Source organism: Oryza sativa, chromosome 9 (genome assembly GCF_034140825.1).
Source record: "Oryza sativa Japonica Group chromosome 9, ASM3414082v1".
NCBI classification, from domain to species: Eukaryota; Viridiplantae; Streptophyta; class Magnoliopsida; order Poales; family Poaceae; genus Oryza; species Oryza sativa.
Window position 1 is genome coordinate 25613643 of NC_089043.1, and position 17209 is coordinate 25630851.

The following is a 17209-nucleotide window of genomic DNA, read 5'->3' on the forward strand; positions in this document are numbered from 1 at the left end:
GTAACGCAAAACGATTTCGAGCTCGTCGGCCCATCCAGGAAGCCTACCACATCAAGCCTGCGAGTCTGCGACGTCTTCTTCTTCCCCAAGAAGCAGCAGCAGCAGCCCAACTAGTCTTCGCTCCCCACCAAGCTCCGCCACCGCCGGAACCCTAGACCCGCCGGCGATGGCCCGCTACGACCGCGCCATCACCGTCTTCTCCCCCGACGGCCACCTCTTCCAGGTCGAGTACGCCCTCGAGGCCGTCCGCAAGGGCAACGCCGCCGTCGGCGTCCGCGGCTCCGACACCGTCGTCCTCGGCGTCGAGAAGAAGTCCACCCCCAAGCTCCAGGACTCCAGGTACCCATCACCTCCTCGCGACCTCTCTCCCCATACACCCCCATAGATCTCATCTCGCCGGTGGGGGATTCGATTCGCAGGTCGGTGCGCAAGATCGCTAGCCTGGACACCCACATCGCGCTGGCGTGCGCGGGGCTCAAGGCGGACGCCCGCGTGCTCATCAACCGCGCGCGGGTCGAGTGCCAGAGCCACCGCCTCACCGTCGAGGACGCCGTCACCGTCGAGTACATCACGCGCTACATCGCCGGCCTGCAGCAGAAGTACACCCAGAGCGGCGGGGTCCGCCCCTTCGGACTCTCCACCCTCATCGTCGGATTCGACCCTTACACCGACAAGCCCGCGCTGTACCAGACCGATCCCTCCGGCACCTTCTCCGCGTGGAAGGCCAACGCCACGGGGAGGAACTCCAACTCCATGAGGGAGTTCTTGGAGAAGAATTACAAGGAGACCTCTGGCAAAGAGACCATCAAGCTCGCAATCCGTGCTCTCCTTGAGGTATTTTTTGTTTCTCTTGCTTCCTCAGCAGTTTATTTGATGTCAATTGTAGACTACAAATAGTGCTTGACATGATTTAGGAATAACCAGAGGTAGAACGATATAAATAACAGACATATGAAATGTACTCCTGATTTGACCTTGCTGGCTTGCTCATCTATCAACAGTGTCATGGTGAAATCAATTATGTTTGAAGAAATTAATTAATTGTAGAAGTTGTAAGAGTAATGTTTTCCCAGTGGTAATTTGTAATGCTGAATTGTGTGGTTCATTAAGATAAATGTATTTGAAGTGCCCCTGGGAATATTAAAATCTAGACATTGGGTGCAATCTTTTATATACCATACCATAACCCATCCATGGAGATTTTACTTTTGTATGTCTTGCCACTGTATGTTTGGAGTATTCTGAACCCAAATTGACAAAGCCTAGTGTGCTTTGTCAATCTACACAACTGAAGTTCCTTAAACCTTGTTGGTAAAAATCTCTGGTACACGTGAATCTTCTAATAACACACTTGTAAAATTCTTCTATAGAACGAGTGTTATGGATAACAACCATTTTAATTAAGAAAACCACAAATTATAGGGAGTTTTTATTGAATCCCGTCTTCTGAAAGGTCTGTGACTTTAGGCCTATTGTGCAATTATTAGATGATCCTTCACATCCTCTGGCGTTCTGCTCTGATTCCAAGAATGTACATAAGCATGATACCAGATTTAACAAATTGAGGGATTTCAGGACCTAAATTCTTATATTTCAGGACCTAAATTCAGATTTAACAAATTGAGGGATTTCAGGACCTAAATTCTTATAAATTTCAGAAGCCTGATGCTTTAATTAATTTTGTCACATGCATCATATTTGTTTCCAGTATAGGTTGCATCCGAGTGTTCAGGCTCTCTATTGTCATATCCTCTCATGGTATTTGTAGACTATGACTAAAAACTTTGTAGTAAGATGGTTGAGTGTATGCCTTATGCAGAGGCTATCTAGAAAAAAATGCCATCTCATGGTTAAGTGTGACCATGTGAACATGACTTATTTTTCACTACTTGAACTCATTTGTCTTTGGCCTATGCCACTACGCTAGTATGGTATTTGGTTGCATTTATTTAGATTGTTTTTGTCAAGCAATTACTGACGAACTGACATAAATTGCACAGGTTGTTGAGAGTGGCGGAAAGAACATCGAGATTGCAGTGATGACACAGAAGGATGGTCTTCGCCAACTCGAGGAGGCTGAAATCGACGAATATGTTGCTGAGATCGAGGCAGAGAAAGCTGCAGCTGAGGCTGCAAAGAAGGGTGCCCCTAAGGAGACCTAATTCTTCGCTGTACCAAATTTTCATTCCATCAACACATTTAGCGCATTACTTGTGTTCCACAGCACTGTTTTTAACTGTTCTAGAGGAACGCTAGATTGTTTGGAGAGTGAATGATTCTATTCTTATTGCACATCAAGATCCCTTAGACCCAAATGCCTTGTGATGTACTTGTTTTCTATATACATGGCTTCTTTTGAACAAAAGGCTCCTTAGGCTGACTGTAGACTTCATTAAGTCTTGAGGGCAACTGTCAAATCTTGTGGAGCATGATGTTTCCGTTTCTAATCTTTGCTAGATGCCTAGATGTTGTGCAGCTCAGATTATTCATCATTAGCTCTTATGATTTCCTTTATCTGAAATTATTGTAAGATAATCCATCATTATTGTAAGGGCAATCTGCACCCCAGCACGTACGAGCCGAGGCCTGGAAAACAGATCGGGCCCTATGCTAACCGCAGGATACACACCCATGGCTTATTAAGCTGCAACAAGAAATATATTGTCAAGCAACATGATGCATCGCACTTGTCCTCCCATCTGTCCTTTTTTTACATGCCTGAAGTTGTCATCTTCATCTGATGACAAAACTGATTTTCTTGTCAGGCTTCAGAATGCATCCCAAGTAGGGCAACTGCTTTTGTTGTAAGATTCATAATGCTCCCGTCTGTCCTTTTTTTTTTTTTACATGCCTGAAATTGTCATCTTCATCTGATGACAAAACTGATTTTCTTGTCAGGTTTCAGAATGCATCCCAAGTAGGGCAACTGCTTTCGTTGTAAGATTTCAGAATGCGTGTCCCAGCTAGATGGTAGCATTGCATCACCTGCCTTTGCTTTTCGTTCTTTTGGCTGAAGACAACAGGGAAGCTTCAGGGTCGGCTGTTATAAGAACAACGATATGTCGATATGCCACAGATCAATAGATGATACATTGCATATATAGGTAGAATTAGAAGGTTTTCTTTAGGCATGGAGGCTGCCAAGGTGCAGTTGTTCTTGTGCCTCCTGCTACTGCTGTTCATGCCAATCTTCTTTGCTCCAAGTAAGCCCATGTCTTGAAACAAATAAAACCAATGACGAATAAATGAAACCAAATCCTCCAATATTTTTTATCTAAAATAACAAACAAAATTATTTACTGAAGAACTAAACCAAAACTGAAGGAAACTTCCTTTTCCTTTTTCTGCAGGCTGTGGGAACAAGGAAGTCTGCGAGGAGTGGACGAGCGACATGTACAGGATGTTGTTCTTGTGCAGAAGCACGAGATGCAACCAGTACTGCGTCAGCGAGGGCGCCACGAGGGGGAGATGCGGTTTCTCATCAGATCCTTCTGCTACTGCACTAAAGAATGCGACTGAATGTCTGAATTTTGTTCAAGCCTGTAATGGGAACTAACATGATGATTAATAATGGCACAAGGTTCAGATCTTATAAGGAGGTTGCTGAATCCATGAACATTTGAGTATGTTGTAATGTGTAGATGCAGCCTTAATGTTTGTTCTCTGAGATGGTTGTTGCATCAAATTCTTTCTGCTATGCTAATGGATTTCAGGTTGTTATGCCTTCTTCTCTCTCTGCACTCAATTTTTGCTCTGAAGATTTATAGGCCTGGTTTAGTTCCTAACTTTTTCTTCAAATTTCCAACTTTTCCATCACATCAAAACTTTCCTACACACACAAACTTCTAACTTTTCGGTCACATCGTTCCAATTTCAATCAAACTTCCAATTTTGGCGTGAACTAAACACAAAGTCTATTGTCTCCTGCTGCTCATGCCACTCATCTGGACCCTGTTTAATTTATGGTGTAGTAAACTAGTAACTAGGTGCAGAGTTGGTTTCAATGCTCATTGGTTCAGTAGCATCTGGAATTCCGGAACCCTGTTTCTGCTGATCAGTTTATTGACAATGACATTTATGTGTTTGGCAGTTGTGTTTACCTGTTTAAGGCATAAGGCAGACAAAGTCATTTGTAAATGATTTGCATTGCTTTCTCTCGTGCCTTGTGGGCTGTCACTTCTGTGTGCCTTTTTCAGCGGTGCTCCGATGATTTCACCGTTTGAATTGGGCACATATTAATTTATTTATACCTGAACCTTACGTAAGTACCTGCCAAATATTAAAAACAGTCTTCCATTGTACTCGTGCTTGCTAATGTCACCTGGAAACAAATAATAATCTCACCTGATAATGCCGGTTTAATTTTGATTTCTTGGTGTGTGTAACTTCTTCAGCTAATCTGATAACGCTGCTGCTTTCTGCAACTCGTCATCTCTGCACTCAAGAGTCAATGGACAAGTTGCAATCTTGCGAGAGCCACGCTCTCTTTTCAATTTCTATCCAAAGGTAGAGCAAACCTGAAAGCAAGAAGCTGAATTTCGCAGATGCATATCTGAATATTCTAACGGCTTCAGTTTCAGATTCAGGAAACAGCCAACATAACTGCTCCTACTGTGCTTCGTCAGGCAAGCGACTTTCTCCATCCAGCACATCGCCATGTAGCATCATCATCATCAACAGCTGCTGCTGCTGCAACAATGCCCTTTCTTATACGGAAATAATACTGCGTTCGAGTCACTGGTGCCATTGAAAAATAGCACCAATCTGACGTGCTGAAATACACAAATGGCTGTGGAATTCTAACATAAAATATTTTTAGGAAACACAACCCACATATTGATGTATATACATACACCAAGCTTGCCCACAAGCAATAGCAAGGCATCTGCAGCCGACTTGTATCTGTGACGCCTTCACGAGCTTTTAGCAGCTGCAGGCTGCAGCTACTCATTAAATCTCTAATTCTTTAAGGGTGCGTTCGTTTCATGGACATTGAGTGAGATAGCACATCGTTTTCCGCGCGCACGCTTCCCAAACTACTAAACGGTGTGTTTTTTTACAAAAATTTTCTATAGTAAAGTTGCTTTAAAAAATCATATTAATATATTTTTTGCAATTTAAAATAGTTAATACTCAATTAATCATATGCTAATGGTTCACCTCGTTTTGCATATCTTTCTAATCTTTTTAATCCCCTATTCCTCAAACTCACCCTAAATGACATAGATTCTTGTCAAGATTCAGACTCGCTAACTACAATATCTCAAAATAAGTTAGTAAACCGCTTCTCAGAATCTTCAGCTCCTCCAACCTCTAAAGCTTAGTAACTTGCTAGCTACTGTAGATATTACCGTATTAGTAAGTTGGGTCTGAGCCCTTGGATCTCGATTGGACGGTGGATACACACACCCCGATTAGCAATATAAGTACGGTGATTCGCATGCAATTGCGATTGATCAGCTGATCTGATGCACCGGACGCCGTTACACAATCACATTGACGTGACAGGGTGCTGTCACTCTTAGCTGCTTGCTTTTTTCGAGAAGCAGATAATTAAGCAAAAATAATCAGGCACAACATTGGGCAATTTGGTCGTAACCTTCTCCCCGTTCTGCACCAAGTTTTAGACGTTGATACAATATATATATGCTGATGCTGCTAATGGGTAGCTGGCCTGTACCCAAATAGCTACAGCAATAAAACTTTTTTTAATTATTTGAAAAAGCAATATACTTTTCAACACGTTGGAAGCAACTAGAGTTGACCAGAGGGGAGGAGACAGTGGGGAAGGAGGTGTGACGCAGTAATGGGTAATGACATTATGTGTTAATTAACCATTTTCTTAAGAAACTGGAATTAACAATTGATTAATTCTTAATTTGGTGGCAATCCATTGTCGATTGATTACCTTGCCAGATCAGGAAAAGGGAGCCCACGGTTTCGGATAAGACTGGAGGCGCAGTGGGTCCCACCCCTTGCCTCGCATTGGCACCCGACCAGCCACTGCCTCGCTCCATGCCATGTGGGGCCCACCACGGCCCGGGCCCACAGAAGAGGACACGGACAGAAAGGGAAAGTTGCAGCACCGGTACCAACCAACCCAATCTAGGCTATCAACTGGTTATACTACCTGGGAAAATTGATCTAGCTTAGCAATGAGAATATTAATTTCATGAAAAAAATGATTTGGTTATGGAAAATTTAAAACCATAATAGTGCAGTGGTTATGGATCTCTCAAAATTTCATACTACAGTAGTAGAAAACAATATTCATTTGGTGTCGATCCGATCAGGTTGGTTTAACTGACAATCAGATCATATCCATCGACCAAATTAGTGGTAGTACGAGCTAAGTGGTACGGCTGTGTTTCCTCTAGCTTAGACATAATTTTATTTGGAGTAGGGTCAAGCAGTCGCAAGAGCTAATCATACAATTAGCCAGAGGTTGAGCAATTACCAGACACCGAAATCCTCCAAACCTATCACACTCCATGAACCCCATCAGGACATCACACACTGAGAGACAAATCACAGCGTTAAGTCAAAGCAACCATCAACTCCCTACTCCACAATACACATGTAAAGTAAAAAAATTAATCAAAGAGACAAATCAAAACCAAATAAACTAATTAATCAAATACTCTCTGTGTTTCAAAACATAGATATTTATAGGTTATTTAGCAAATACTAAGATTAAAAGAGAAAAAAAATATTTACTTTCATTTATCTTAGTGGCCAGTTTTTAAGTTACCTATATTTTCTATGAAATCAATGTCTCAGAGATGCTTATATTTGGTAAGAGTATAAATTCTGAATCCTAAACGTGCTTATGTTTTAGAAAGAATGGAGTAATTAATCAATTATATAGCAAACACACCATGCATGTAATTAGGTGTGCCACACAAATAGCCAAAACTCTCATTATGCTTGGAGATTTTGGTCCAAGATTCGCCTTGCAAGTAGCTAGGATCAGCAAATGATTATTGCCGTGAGAGGGGCAGCAGCAACGGGAAAAAGGCAACTTTACGGCCGTGACAAGGTAGCTTAGGGCATGCAAAATGCAAGGGAGATAAGGTTGTTGCATATATATATGATCACTACATTGGAGGTGATGGAGATGCAGCTAGCGGCGTCGCTTTCCTGCGGCACCGGTCGGTGGCAGCGTTAGTTTCCAGGTAGGAGAGGATAAGGAGAGACGGCAGCTAGCATATGCAATAGCAACCTCAGTCCTACGTGTGCGCACACTTGGACTCACACCTAACGGCACTGTTGGTGACTCAGCGGTGTATGTCCTCATCATGTTTGGGTTATACTTTTAAGACAGGTTATATAGTATTACTCACCCGTCCTAAAATATAAGGAATTTTAGATAGATAGAACGCGCGTATCCTTGAGTGAGAGAGAGCGCCGAGACGACACAAATAGATGGCATGGAGGAGTGTTGTCAACGACCCCATATTTCTTGTTACATCGGACGCCCGCTGTGAAATGTTTTCATCGTATTTGAGAAGGGACTCTAATAAGAGAAATATTATGGTCCTTGGAAAAGTACCTCGAGTCACCTAAATTTTACACTAAATTTTCTGATACCTCGAAGTACTTAATACTTGGAAATATGCGTGCGGTAGCATAAAATACCATGAAAACATTAACCCCGTCTATACAACATGACACTCAGCACATATGTTAAGCAAAACTGCAGATCTAATATTTCAGTATATATTGGAGCCAAATAGCCAATGATATCCGGCTAAAATAACCTCACATCATGCAGCTGAAGTTCTTGTGTCAATCAGGCCGCAAGTGTGCAGCACTGCCCTGGTGCACAAGGGTGATTGAGGTGGTTACTCCACTTGGGTTTACAAGTGCCTCTCTTGGCTGGTACACATCGCACACAAACAGTGCAAAGAGAGTTGGCGCTATTTATGATATTTTAGGTTTGCTGTAGATGAGATATTTATGGCCTCTGCCAAACAAGCACAAAGTGGTGCCAAGCATGCACACATCACTACTGAACTTTTGACCTTTTCCCTTTGTAGAGCTGAGTAGATAGATATTTTCAAAAGTCTTAAGTTTCAAAGGTGTTATTCATTTCAGCTACTTTATTGAATTATTGTCGTAGATTATTTGTTCCACGTCTTAAAAAATATATTGTATTATTTATACCGTTTATTTTAACTTTTAAGATATTAATTTGTTAAGTTTATGTTTAAAAAATATTTAATATATAATGAAGTAGATAATCCCTGACACTAATTCGGTCAAGTCCACTATTATGAGAGAGAAAAAAATGCCTTGTACAACTTGCACGTTCTGTTATACAGTGGTTTGCTTAGCTAGCTAGTGGTCATGATGTGGATTTGCACGGAGAATTTCTGTTTTTCTTTCCCTCTCAATGTGTGAATTGTGATAAGGTGCTGGTGGTGATGTGGGCATCCGAGATGGTACGATCAGTGAACGAATGAAGGGTGTTAGTGACATTGGTTCTGAATTTCTGAACATTGGCAATCAAGATGGATAGCTTTGGTACGTTTGAAAACTTTAACCAATCGGTCAGTTTCCAACCAGGACTATCGTGTGCATATCTATCTAGCTAGGCACTCCACTCTGGCACACTTAACTAGTAATATCGATCAATCTAATCTAGTAGTACTACTTAGAAAATATCTCTCACTTGCGTCATGTTGCTGGTAAATTATACTGTAACTAAGAACTAGGTAAAGGCGATGATGTGTACTCTTGGGTTGCCTATTGGGTGCATATCCTTGGCAGGGCTCATGTTGTTCAGTTAATAAAGATATTAAGTAGCTACCTAAACATTGTACATGTGTCTTATTTAATGGAACATTTTACAAGTTGATAAGAAACTTTGCACACAACATGTATACTATATTTAAATGACGGAAGCTTTGTTGTTCTTAGCTAATTCCTGAATTACATCAAGGTGATACAATCGTCCGAGAACATTACCGGACATAGCATATATACCCAGTGTGACGGAGTTCTAAAACTTGTGATATATTCAAGTACTCTTTTCTATAGGATCAAAAATTCAAGAATTGAACACATGAACCCAGGGAATGGATGGACGAGTGAATGATTGGAAGCCAACAACCCAATCAAGAGAAGGATCTGCGAAATCCATGCATCCAGGTTTCATCACCCTGTGATAGGAACAGTGCCACTCTCTGACAGAGCAACAGCAAGAATGTCCTTGTCTCCCTACCCAGAAACTGAAGGCCATGTGACCTGGACTTTTGCCATCTCCAAACAGCTGCATCCATATAATTCTCATTGTCATTGCTATCTTCATATATATATCCGTTTCCCCCATTGGATGGCTCCACCCCTGCACTAATGTTTTTTTTAAGTGCTGGTAGTATGTATCAGCTCTCTTGTTTTGTCATTTCGTTTTGTATGGTTGTTGTTGTTCTGTCAATCTGTCATGACACTTTTGTATCTGTTCATGTTAAATAACTGTGCTGTACCACATCACTTTTGTTCTCCATCGATTCTGCCATTCACGTCATTTTCCATGCAATTGGTAGCCCTCACACATCCTTCACAGAACAAAGAAATCTTTTTCCCGAATTTCACTGAAATTCAACTGATTTTTTTCTTTTTTTTCGAACACCCAAAAAATATTTTGCATGTCGTTGTATTAGAAGCTATGAAAAAAATATTTACGACCGTGCGCTAATTGGCACATTCAAGTGATCAGTTCGATTATTGAGAAATCAGTTCAGTTCAATAATGGAACAGATTTCTCTGGAAACCTCAGAAAACTCGTACGAAATTCATGCATTCAAAAAAATACTTAAAAGGCTATAATTTACCCTTTAACTCGGCATGCATTAAAAAATGAACAGGAGCGCAACAGTTGTACCAGCAATGGGCCGAGGAATGAAGAAATAGTAACTCCTAACAACAACCGCAACAAACACCAAATAACAAACACATCAATGAAATCGATCGAAGGGTGTACTGGATGGTTGGAAAAAGCGTTGTTGGTACCTACCCAAAGAAAGAGAAGAGAGAGAGAGAGAGAGAGAGAGAGAGAGAGAGAATCCTTGTGTCACCATCCTCACACTTGCACATAGGTTGGGAGCTGAATTATTATTGTCTCCATTAATCTTTGCAACCACCAAGATACAGTGGTCTAGCTAGGATATAGACCATGCTATCTGAAAAAGAAAACAAAAGGGAATTCGTCTAATATTCCATATTGAAAAAAAGGAGAGGAAATTCTAATAGAAATTGGTGATGGCTATAGCTCACTTGTTCTTGTCCTAATTAACAGCATGACTAACGCTTGACAACTGATGCGCATGAAAACGCTTCATTAGTTCGTTGTTTTGCGTCACAATAGCGACTCAATTCGACGGCTATGTTCTATCCCATAACGAAATTGTTTTATAATTAAGTCCCTCAGATGCTGAACTTCAACCGTATCCAATTTATAAAATATTTCCTTCATGGATCCCATCCATAACAATGACTGTATAGTTTATTATGGACAAACTACTGAAGAGATATAATTAATTTTGCAGTGATTATATTTTGCAGAAGACAACAATCAATCAGACGAGAAGAGAGAAAAATAAATGTGAATACATCGAGAGATGGTAAACTTAAAGAATTGATGAAAAAAATAGGGCAAGAGAACGTCTGGATCAATGTTAGCTTCTGATGCCTACCGATTGGAACTTGCCCAAAATTGGCGTCCTAGCTTGAATGATGTAACAGTAGGTAGGCAAAAAGAAAAGGACTCCTCTCTTGTATAAATTGTTTATCTCGTTCTCCATGTTTTTATAGTGCCCAGCTTGGTATCAGGGGAAAAAAAATCAATCTGATCCAACTACTGAGAGAAGCCATGTCGATTATTTTTGTTCCTTTGGTTTATAATATGCACCAGAATTGTATACCAGCGACCTAGATTTTTTAAAAGTAACATTTTTTTAATATTAGTGCTGCACATGGTTTGGTTTTGAAATTAAGAAAGAAGAAGCAGTCTCATGCTTTAAGATTTGCACATATATATGTTTGTGTCATGTGTGCCAGATATATAAGCCATTTGTGCCACTAGTGCTACAGAATTTTTCAACTTCTGCGAGTTGTGGAAGCAATGACGCGCAATCATCGCCATGGAGCAAATGAGTAGAATCAGAAACAGTTCTTTCAAAAAAGAAAACAAAAACACATGCAGCTTATTTTCAGGGGTGGGGTGGGGTGGGGGGGATATTTGGCATGCCTTTTTTTAATCAAATACTCCCTCCGTTTTATATTGTAAGTCGTTTTTTATCAAACACTTCATCTGTTTTATATTATAAGTCGTTTAATTTTTTAAAGTCAAACTTGTATAAATTTGACCAAGTTTACATAAAAATATAGGACTATTTTCAATGCAAAATAAGCTAATTATCAAAACATATTCATTATTAAATTTAATGAAACTAATTTGATATTTTAGATGTTGCTAATTTTTTTTATAAACTTTATCAAACTTAACAAAGTTTAACTAGTAAAAAGGCCAAACAACTTATAATATGAAGCGTATAGAGTGAGCGACTACATACTTGCTAATAACTCTTTCTATGAAAGCAACCAATGATCATCTAGTTGCAGCTGCACAAATACCATTTTTTTTCCTTTTGTTCCATTTATTTGATCAATCAGTACATATGACCTTCGTTCACTGTTTCAAGGTCGTAGGAATATAAATGGATGTGAGAGAGATTATCGCCATATCTTCCTTCACTCAAGACAACCACAATTCATGCCAAGTACAAAAAAAAGTTCAATCATAAAATAAAAGGAAATACGTGGCGGCTTCGCCATCAATCGAATTGGCACAACTCGAAAGTTACCTAAGATACTGTAAAAACGTCTAACCTTTTTTTTTTCCTCAAACAAGAGCTTGCTGTGTCTCATTTAATTGATAGAAAGTGAAATAGGATAAAGACACATACGTGAGCACCTAAAAACACCACCAAAAAATGGCAAAAAAAAAAAACCGGTGGAACTGAACTGACGGAATCAACTTCGCAGGTTCAAGGTGACGTAATCATGCAGCCTGCAAACAAAAAGAAAAACTGAAAAGAAAAATACAAAGATCAAGAGGAAACAACCATTTCAGCTAGCTCCTGCACACAGAATTGTTTTGTGCCTCATCACTAGCAGCAGCACTACTGCAGCATGATATATATCTCAAGTCAAGATTATACTATTGTCAAAAACTATATTTTTTGCATTTGATATAAATATAATATAATGCTTGGTTTGTTTGGACGTTACGCTTGCATTTCGCGTGGTTTTACCAGGATTTATAGCCGCTGTGTTTACTGAAAAGTATAATAATTTCGATACATTTTCACATGTGTAACAAATTCATTCATTGTTACCGCATGCAGAAAGTACCAAAAAAATCCCAACTTTTTTTAAAAAAGGCTACTTTTCTTCATGTCCAGATAATTAAACATAGCCTCACATTTTGGAAAAATAAGAGCATGTGTACTGTACCAAGATCAGAGTACACAGAAGAAGAAACTGTCGATCGACGATCATCAATCAGGTCGTGATCCCCGTTGTCAATTCAAGTTGTCAACCAGAAGCAAAATAGGCAGAGAGAGAAGCTAGTAGTAGCATTAATTCAAGAGGGATATATGAAAATAAAATCACTAATTAAAAGTTGGCTGGTGTGCGGGAAGTTGCCGGATTGGCTCTTCATTAATCCTGGAGGAGATAGATAGATAGAAGGGGGGCCACTTAATTAAGGTCCTTGTTTAATGACGCCGGTCAAGGTAATTAATCTAATCTGGAACTGTCCCCAGCGTCAACAACCCATCAGTCATGAGCATGATGATGGTCTCATTGATTAAAGCTAGCTGAATAGCTGATCTTCACTCAGAGCAAGGCTAATAATACAATCGACTTATTGGCTATAAGATTCCTTGTAGTATTCTCTCAATCCACCTATATAATAGTTAACTCTTTACAAATAATATAAGATCTATTTGTTTCTCTCACATAGTTTCTTGGTTCTTATGTTTAAGCTGGCTGTAAATTTACAGCCCGCTTCTTCTCTCTCCTCTCTTCTCCCCTCCACTTCAGTATTTGCTCTCACCGGTAGGAGCTGTACTAGTTTCTAGGAGTAGCATGGATGGATGGAGTAATGATCCAATTAACAAAGGGGGATTGGCTACCAACCCAGCTTCGTCACCGTCATCGGCAGCGGCAGGCCGGACGGCCGGGCGGCGCCGCTGCATGCGTCGGTGCAGCTGTGGCCATTTATGTATGCAGCTTAGGCAGGCAGGCAGGTAGCTCACCGGCCGTCTCCCGTGCATTCACTCCAGTCTCCCGTACGTACGTGTGTGTCTGTGTGTGTGGTTGGTCTTGCAGAAGTGCCGTTGCTGTAGGTCATTCACGTCGATGATCGGCGCTGCGGCTGAGCCCACCAAGTTTGTTGCGACAATGTTTGGGATTGGCGGCATCGGAGTCTCGCTCAATTCCTCCCTGCGCCGTGTCGGTTGGGAGTTACTCCCTCCGAGTGTTCTAAACTGATGAGAGAAAAAACTGATGATTTATCAAGAAATTTATGGAAAGAGAAAAAAATAGTTTCATCTGGAAGAAACCTATTATATACTCTTATTACTATGAGTATACCGAGCAATTTTGATATTAGCTCCAAATTCTTTATAGTCAATTTTATAGCTCATCCAACAATAGTTACCTATAAATATATACTACTCAATTAATATATATGGTCTAACCTCTCATACACACGTAATGTTTTGAAGCCCGTGCCGCAGCTGGCTATAAATCTGTAGCCCGCTTTCTTTTTCTCTCTTCTCTTATTTTCTTCGCGTGTGCATATAGCTTACTTGTAGCATTCTATTGTACTTGCTCTAAAACTTTAATGTGACCTAATCCTTTCATCATATATAAGCCTTAAAAAGGGAAACATAACTCTATTACGACTGAATTGTTTCACAACAGAATCCAACACAATTGAGTGTTATGACTGACATACAAAACCACAAAACGTAACCATTCATTACATGCAGTGTTTCATTCATCAATCCAAACCTCTTAATAATGTGGCGTTATTGGAAATTAAATCGCAAAATGAAACTCACCACTGCAAATGTAATAGTGGTTAACAACTAAGATATTAGATATAAATAAATGAGTATGGTTGTGATCGATCAAGATAAGAAAATAGGTGAATTAAATATGGTGTGTGTTTATAGGATGAGTGTGCGCGTGTTGTGAGTGTCTGTATTTATCTCGTGTTTTAGAAAAAAAATGGTTGTAATTAGTTGAGATAAGAGAGTATATGCACAAATTAAATTAGGTGTGGTTGAGACAAGAGAGAATATGGAAGAGCTGCTATATTTTTAGATAAATTTTGAATGGCAAATGATGATATATTTTAGGACAGAAATATAGCAATTTTTCATTATCTTAACCAAACACAATCATATTTGATTTAATTTATCTACCTATCAATTACAACCATCTGTTATTTAGTTTCATCTCTCTCCTTAATATTTTTAAAATAAACTTGTATTTTTCTGAAACATGATACAAACATAGACTCTCACATACGTGTACACGTTCACTTTATAAATGCACATCCTATTTTCTACTCCTCCGAGCTGATAATACTTATCGTTTTAGATAAGGGTATGGTCAAACTTTAAAATCTTTGATTATGAATCATTTTTAAAATATTTATCTTTCAAATATGGTGACTACATGTACAAATTTGTCTTAAAAAGTACTTTAATAAAATTATATATTTGTTAACACTTTTATATATATTATAATAGAAAATAATGGTCAAAGTTATTTTTTTAAAGACCATGCCTTTGTCAAAACGATAAGTATTATCAACCCGGAGGGAGTACTACCTATGTTTTGATATTAATAAAGTCACATTGGACTTCTCACTGCCAACAGAGGGGATACTAGGTTGAGATGAGATAAGCTTTGCATTAATTACCAATTACCATCGTGTGCAAGGAATAATAACCTTAACCAGTACAAATTAATTAGGTTTAGTTTTCACTGTTGATAGCTACCACTGGTTTTTACTAGTACTACTTATATTGATAGGCATCGATCGGTAATTCGATATAGTTTGTGCTTTCGGTGCAAAGTGATAGCGATAAGCAGAGAGGATAAAAAATCCTAATTTTACCAAAGCATACATATCCTCTCGATCGATCGTATTGACCGTGATGATGCAGCAGCTGCAGCTCATCAGCACCCATATCCACACTGTAATTTAATAATAGAATACTCCCTCCGTTTAAGTGCAGCTATGTTTTTTTCACACTAAGCTTTAATCATTTGTCTTGTTTAAAAAAAATAAAAACACAAGTCACGAATAAAGTACGATTCGTGTTTTATCATCTCATAACAACAAAAATATTAATTATAAAAAGATTTAAATAAGACGAACGATCAAAGTTAGACACGAAAGTTTATAGTTGCACTTAAAATAGAAGGACAGAAGAAGTACTATTTTCTGCGTTTTACGAGATTAACCTGTATGCCAAAGTCAAATTGTCGTTTGTATCCCTGACATGAAGCACTAGAGCAGCAGCAGATCGCAGTAATAAAGCAGAGTTGCATCACAAGTTGTGATTCACAACGCACCCCCGCGCGCGCGACCTTATCGGTAGCGTGCGTGCGTCACACACAAGCAGAGCTATAAAACCCATGGATCATACGATACGAACGGCAGCCAACCGCGCGCGAGATACCGGAGAAGACGCATGTTTTCATTTATAACAATCCGATTCCTTTTTTACCTTACATCATTCAGCAGTGCGGTTTCATTTTCTACCACTAGCTCTTAGATAATAGATATGTTTTTAAGACTTATAATATAAACGTAGACGCTCACGACATATATATACTTATAATGTTTTAAATTACTATAGTTAGATAAACATAAGTAGCGTGGTTATATTTAACGTGCAGAACATTTTAATAATGATATATTTGAATATTCTATATAAAATTATTGATATAATAAAAATGACCGAAATATATTTGTTACTAAAATACAAATTTATTGCTAAAAAAATAGTCACGGTATATTGGTTAATTAAATTAGAAAACAATTAAAGTTTATGCATAAATAATTAATGAGCACTACTACACGTACTAAATTTTTACTAACAATCATCTCAACCATTTGATTTAGGTATGTAAAAGTTATAAAAAAAATCTAGATGTACTCGTAGCATGACACATATGTCTTAATAAGAATTTAGTGAAAAAAAAAAGTAGTACGTATAGCCTTTACTATCGGTGTCGAGTATTTTCAAATGGAGGGAGAATTCATATTATGTAGCTGCGTGCAGGGGTGGAGGTAGAGTATCTCAGGGGGTGCCTAGGAACCCGGTCAAGAAAATTTTTTAGCTATACCTTATCTATTTTCACTATGTATGTACCCCTCTCAATACAAATTTAGATATCCATACCAGCTTAAACTCGATTTAAAGTAGAGTAAATTAAACAAGTGACACCTCTCCGTCCCTCGCTGCGTGGCTACAGAAAAGCGGCGCGCGAGAACTAGGTAGCGGGGCAAGTTGAAGCAGCGAGAATGCATCCAAAAACCGGTGCTTAATTTGGTTTCTGGTAGGCCAAGGCCAGGCCACGGGTTGCCGCTCCGGGAGAGGAGAAGAAGAGAGGAGACGCGTCGTCGATGACGATGAGTTGAGTTGGTTTTGGTTGGTTGGTTGCCCCAAGCCAACAACGGACGATTCCTAAAAGGCATGGCCTTACCTAACAAGCCTCATTTTTAAATGCTTCCTTTTGTCCCTTTTTAAAATTTTTATTGTCACCTCCCTAGCTACCTTAGTCCTTCCTTCTACGCTTAGTTACTCTTCCATTACCAACAGTGATCACAAAAAAAGGTAAATCAAAATCTTCTCTTCCAAGAAATACCACTACTATGTTGGTTGCATTATTTTACGAATCTTCCAAGAGTTACTACTACCTCCTAACCAATTTAAATATAGTCGCGAGTTTTCATATCCAAGTTTAACCGTCTATCTTATTTAAAAAAATTATAAAAAATTTAAAAATATTAGTCACACATAAAATACTATTTATGTTTTATCATCTAATAACAATAAAAAATACTAATCATAAAATTTGTTTAAATAAGACGATGATCAAACTAAATAATGCA

The 17209-nt window shown here is 39.1% G+C and overlaps 1 protein-coding gene and 1 long non-coding RNA gene across 2 annotated transcripts; both read left to right on the forward strand.

Moving 5' to 3' along the window:
• Nucleotides 1–81: 81 nt before the first annotated feature.
• On the forward strand, nucleotides 82–2445 carry LOC4347710 (proteasome subunit alpha type-7-B-like). The gene is made up of 3 exons (NM_001422930.1): nucleotides 82–339; nucleotides 420–834; nucleotides 2001–2445. The coding sequence occupies exons 1-3, from the start codon at nucleotides 167–169 to the stop codon at nucleotides 2160–2162; spliced, it is 750 nt and encodes a 249-aa protein (NP_001409859.1). The 5' UTR covers nucleotides 82–166; the 3' UTR covers nucleotides 2163–2445.
• A 353-nt stretch (nucleotides 2446–2798) lies between these two features.
• Nucleotides 2799–3720, forward strand: LOC136351815 (uncharacterized). Its single transcript, XR_010735040.1, has 2 exons — nucleotides 2799–3203; nucleotides 3351–3720. It is a non-coding gene; the product is annotated as an uncharacterized lncRNA (long non-coding RNA).
• Nucleotides 3721–17209: the final 13489 nt, after the last annotated feature.

Coding starts and splice junctions, on each gene's coding strand:
- LOC4347710 (NM_001422930.1), top strand. CDS start 167: ATGGCCCGCTACGACCGCGCCATCACCGTCTTCTCCCCCGACGGCCAC. Junction 340..419: donor CCCAAGCTCCAGGACTCCAG/GTACCCATCACC, acceptor TTCGATTCGCAG/GTCGGTGCGCAAGATCGCTA. Junction 835..2,000: donor CAATCCGTGCTCTCCTTGAG/GTATTTTTTGTT, acceptor TAAATTGCACAG/GTTGTTGAGAGTGGCGGAAA.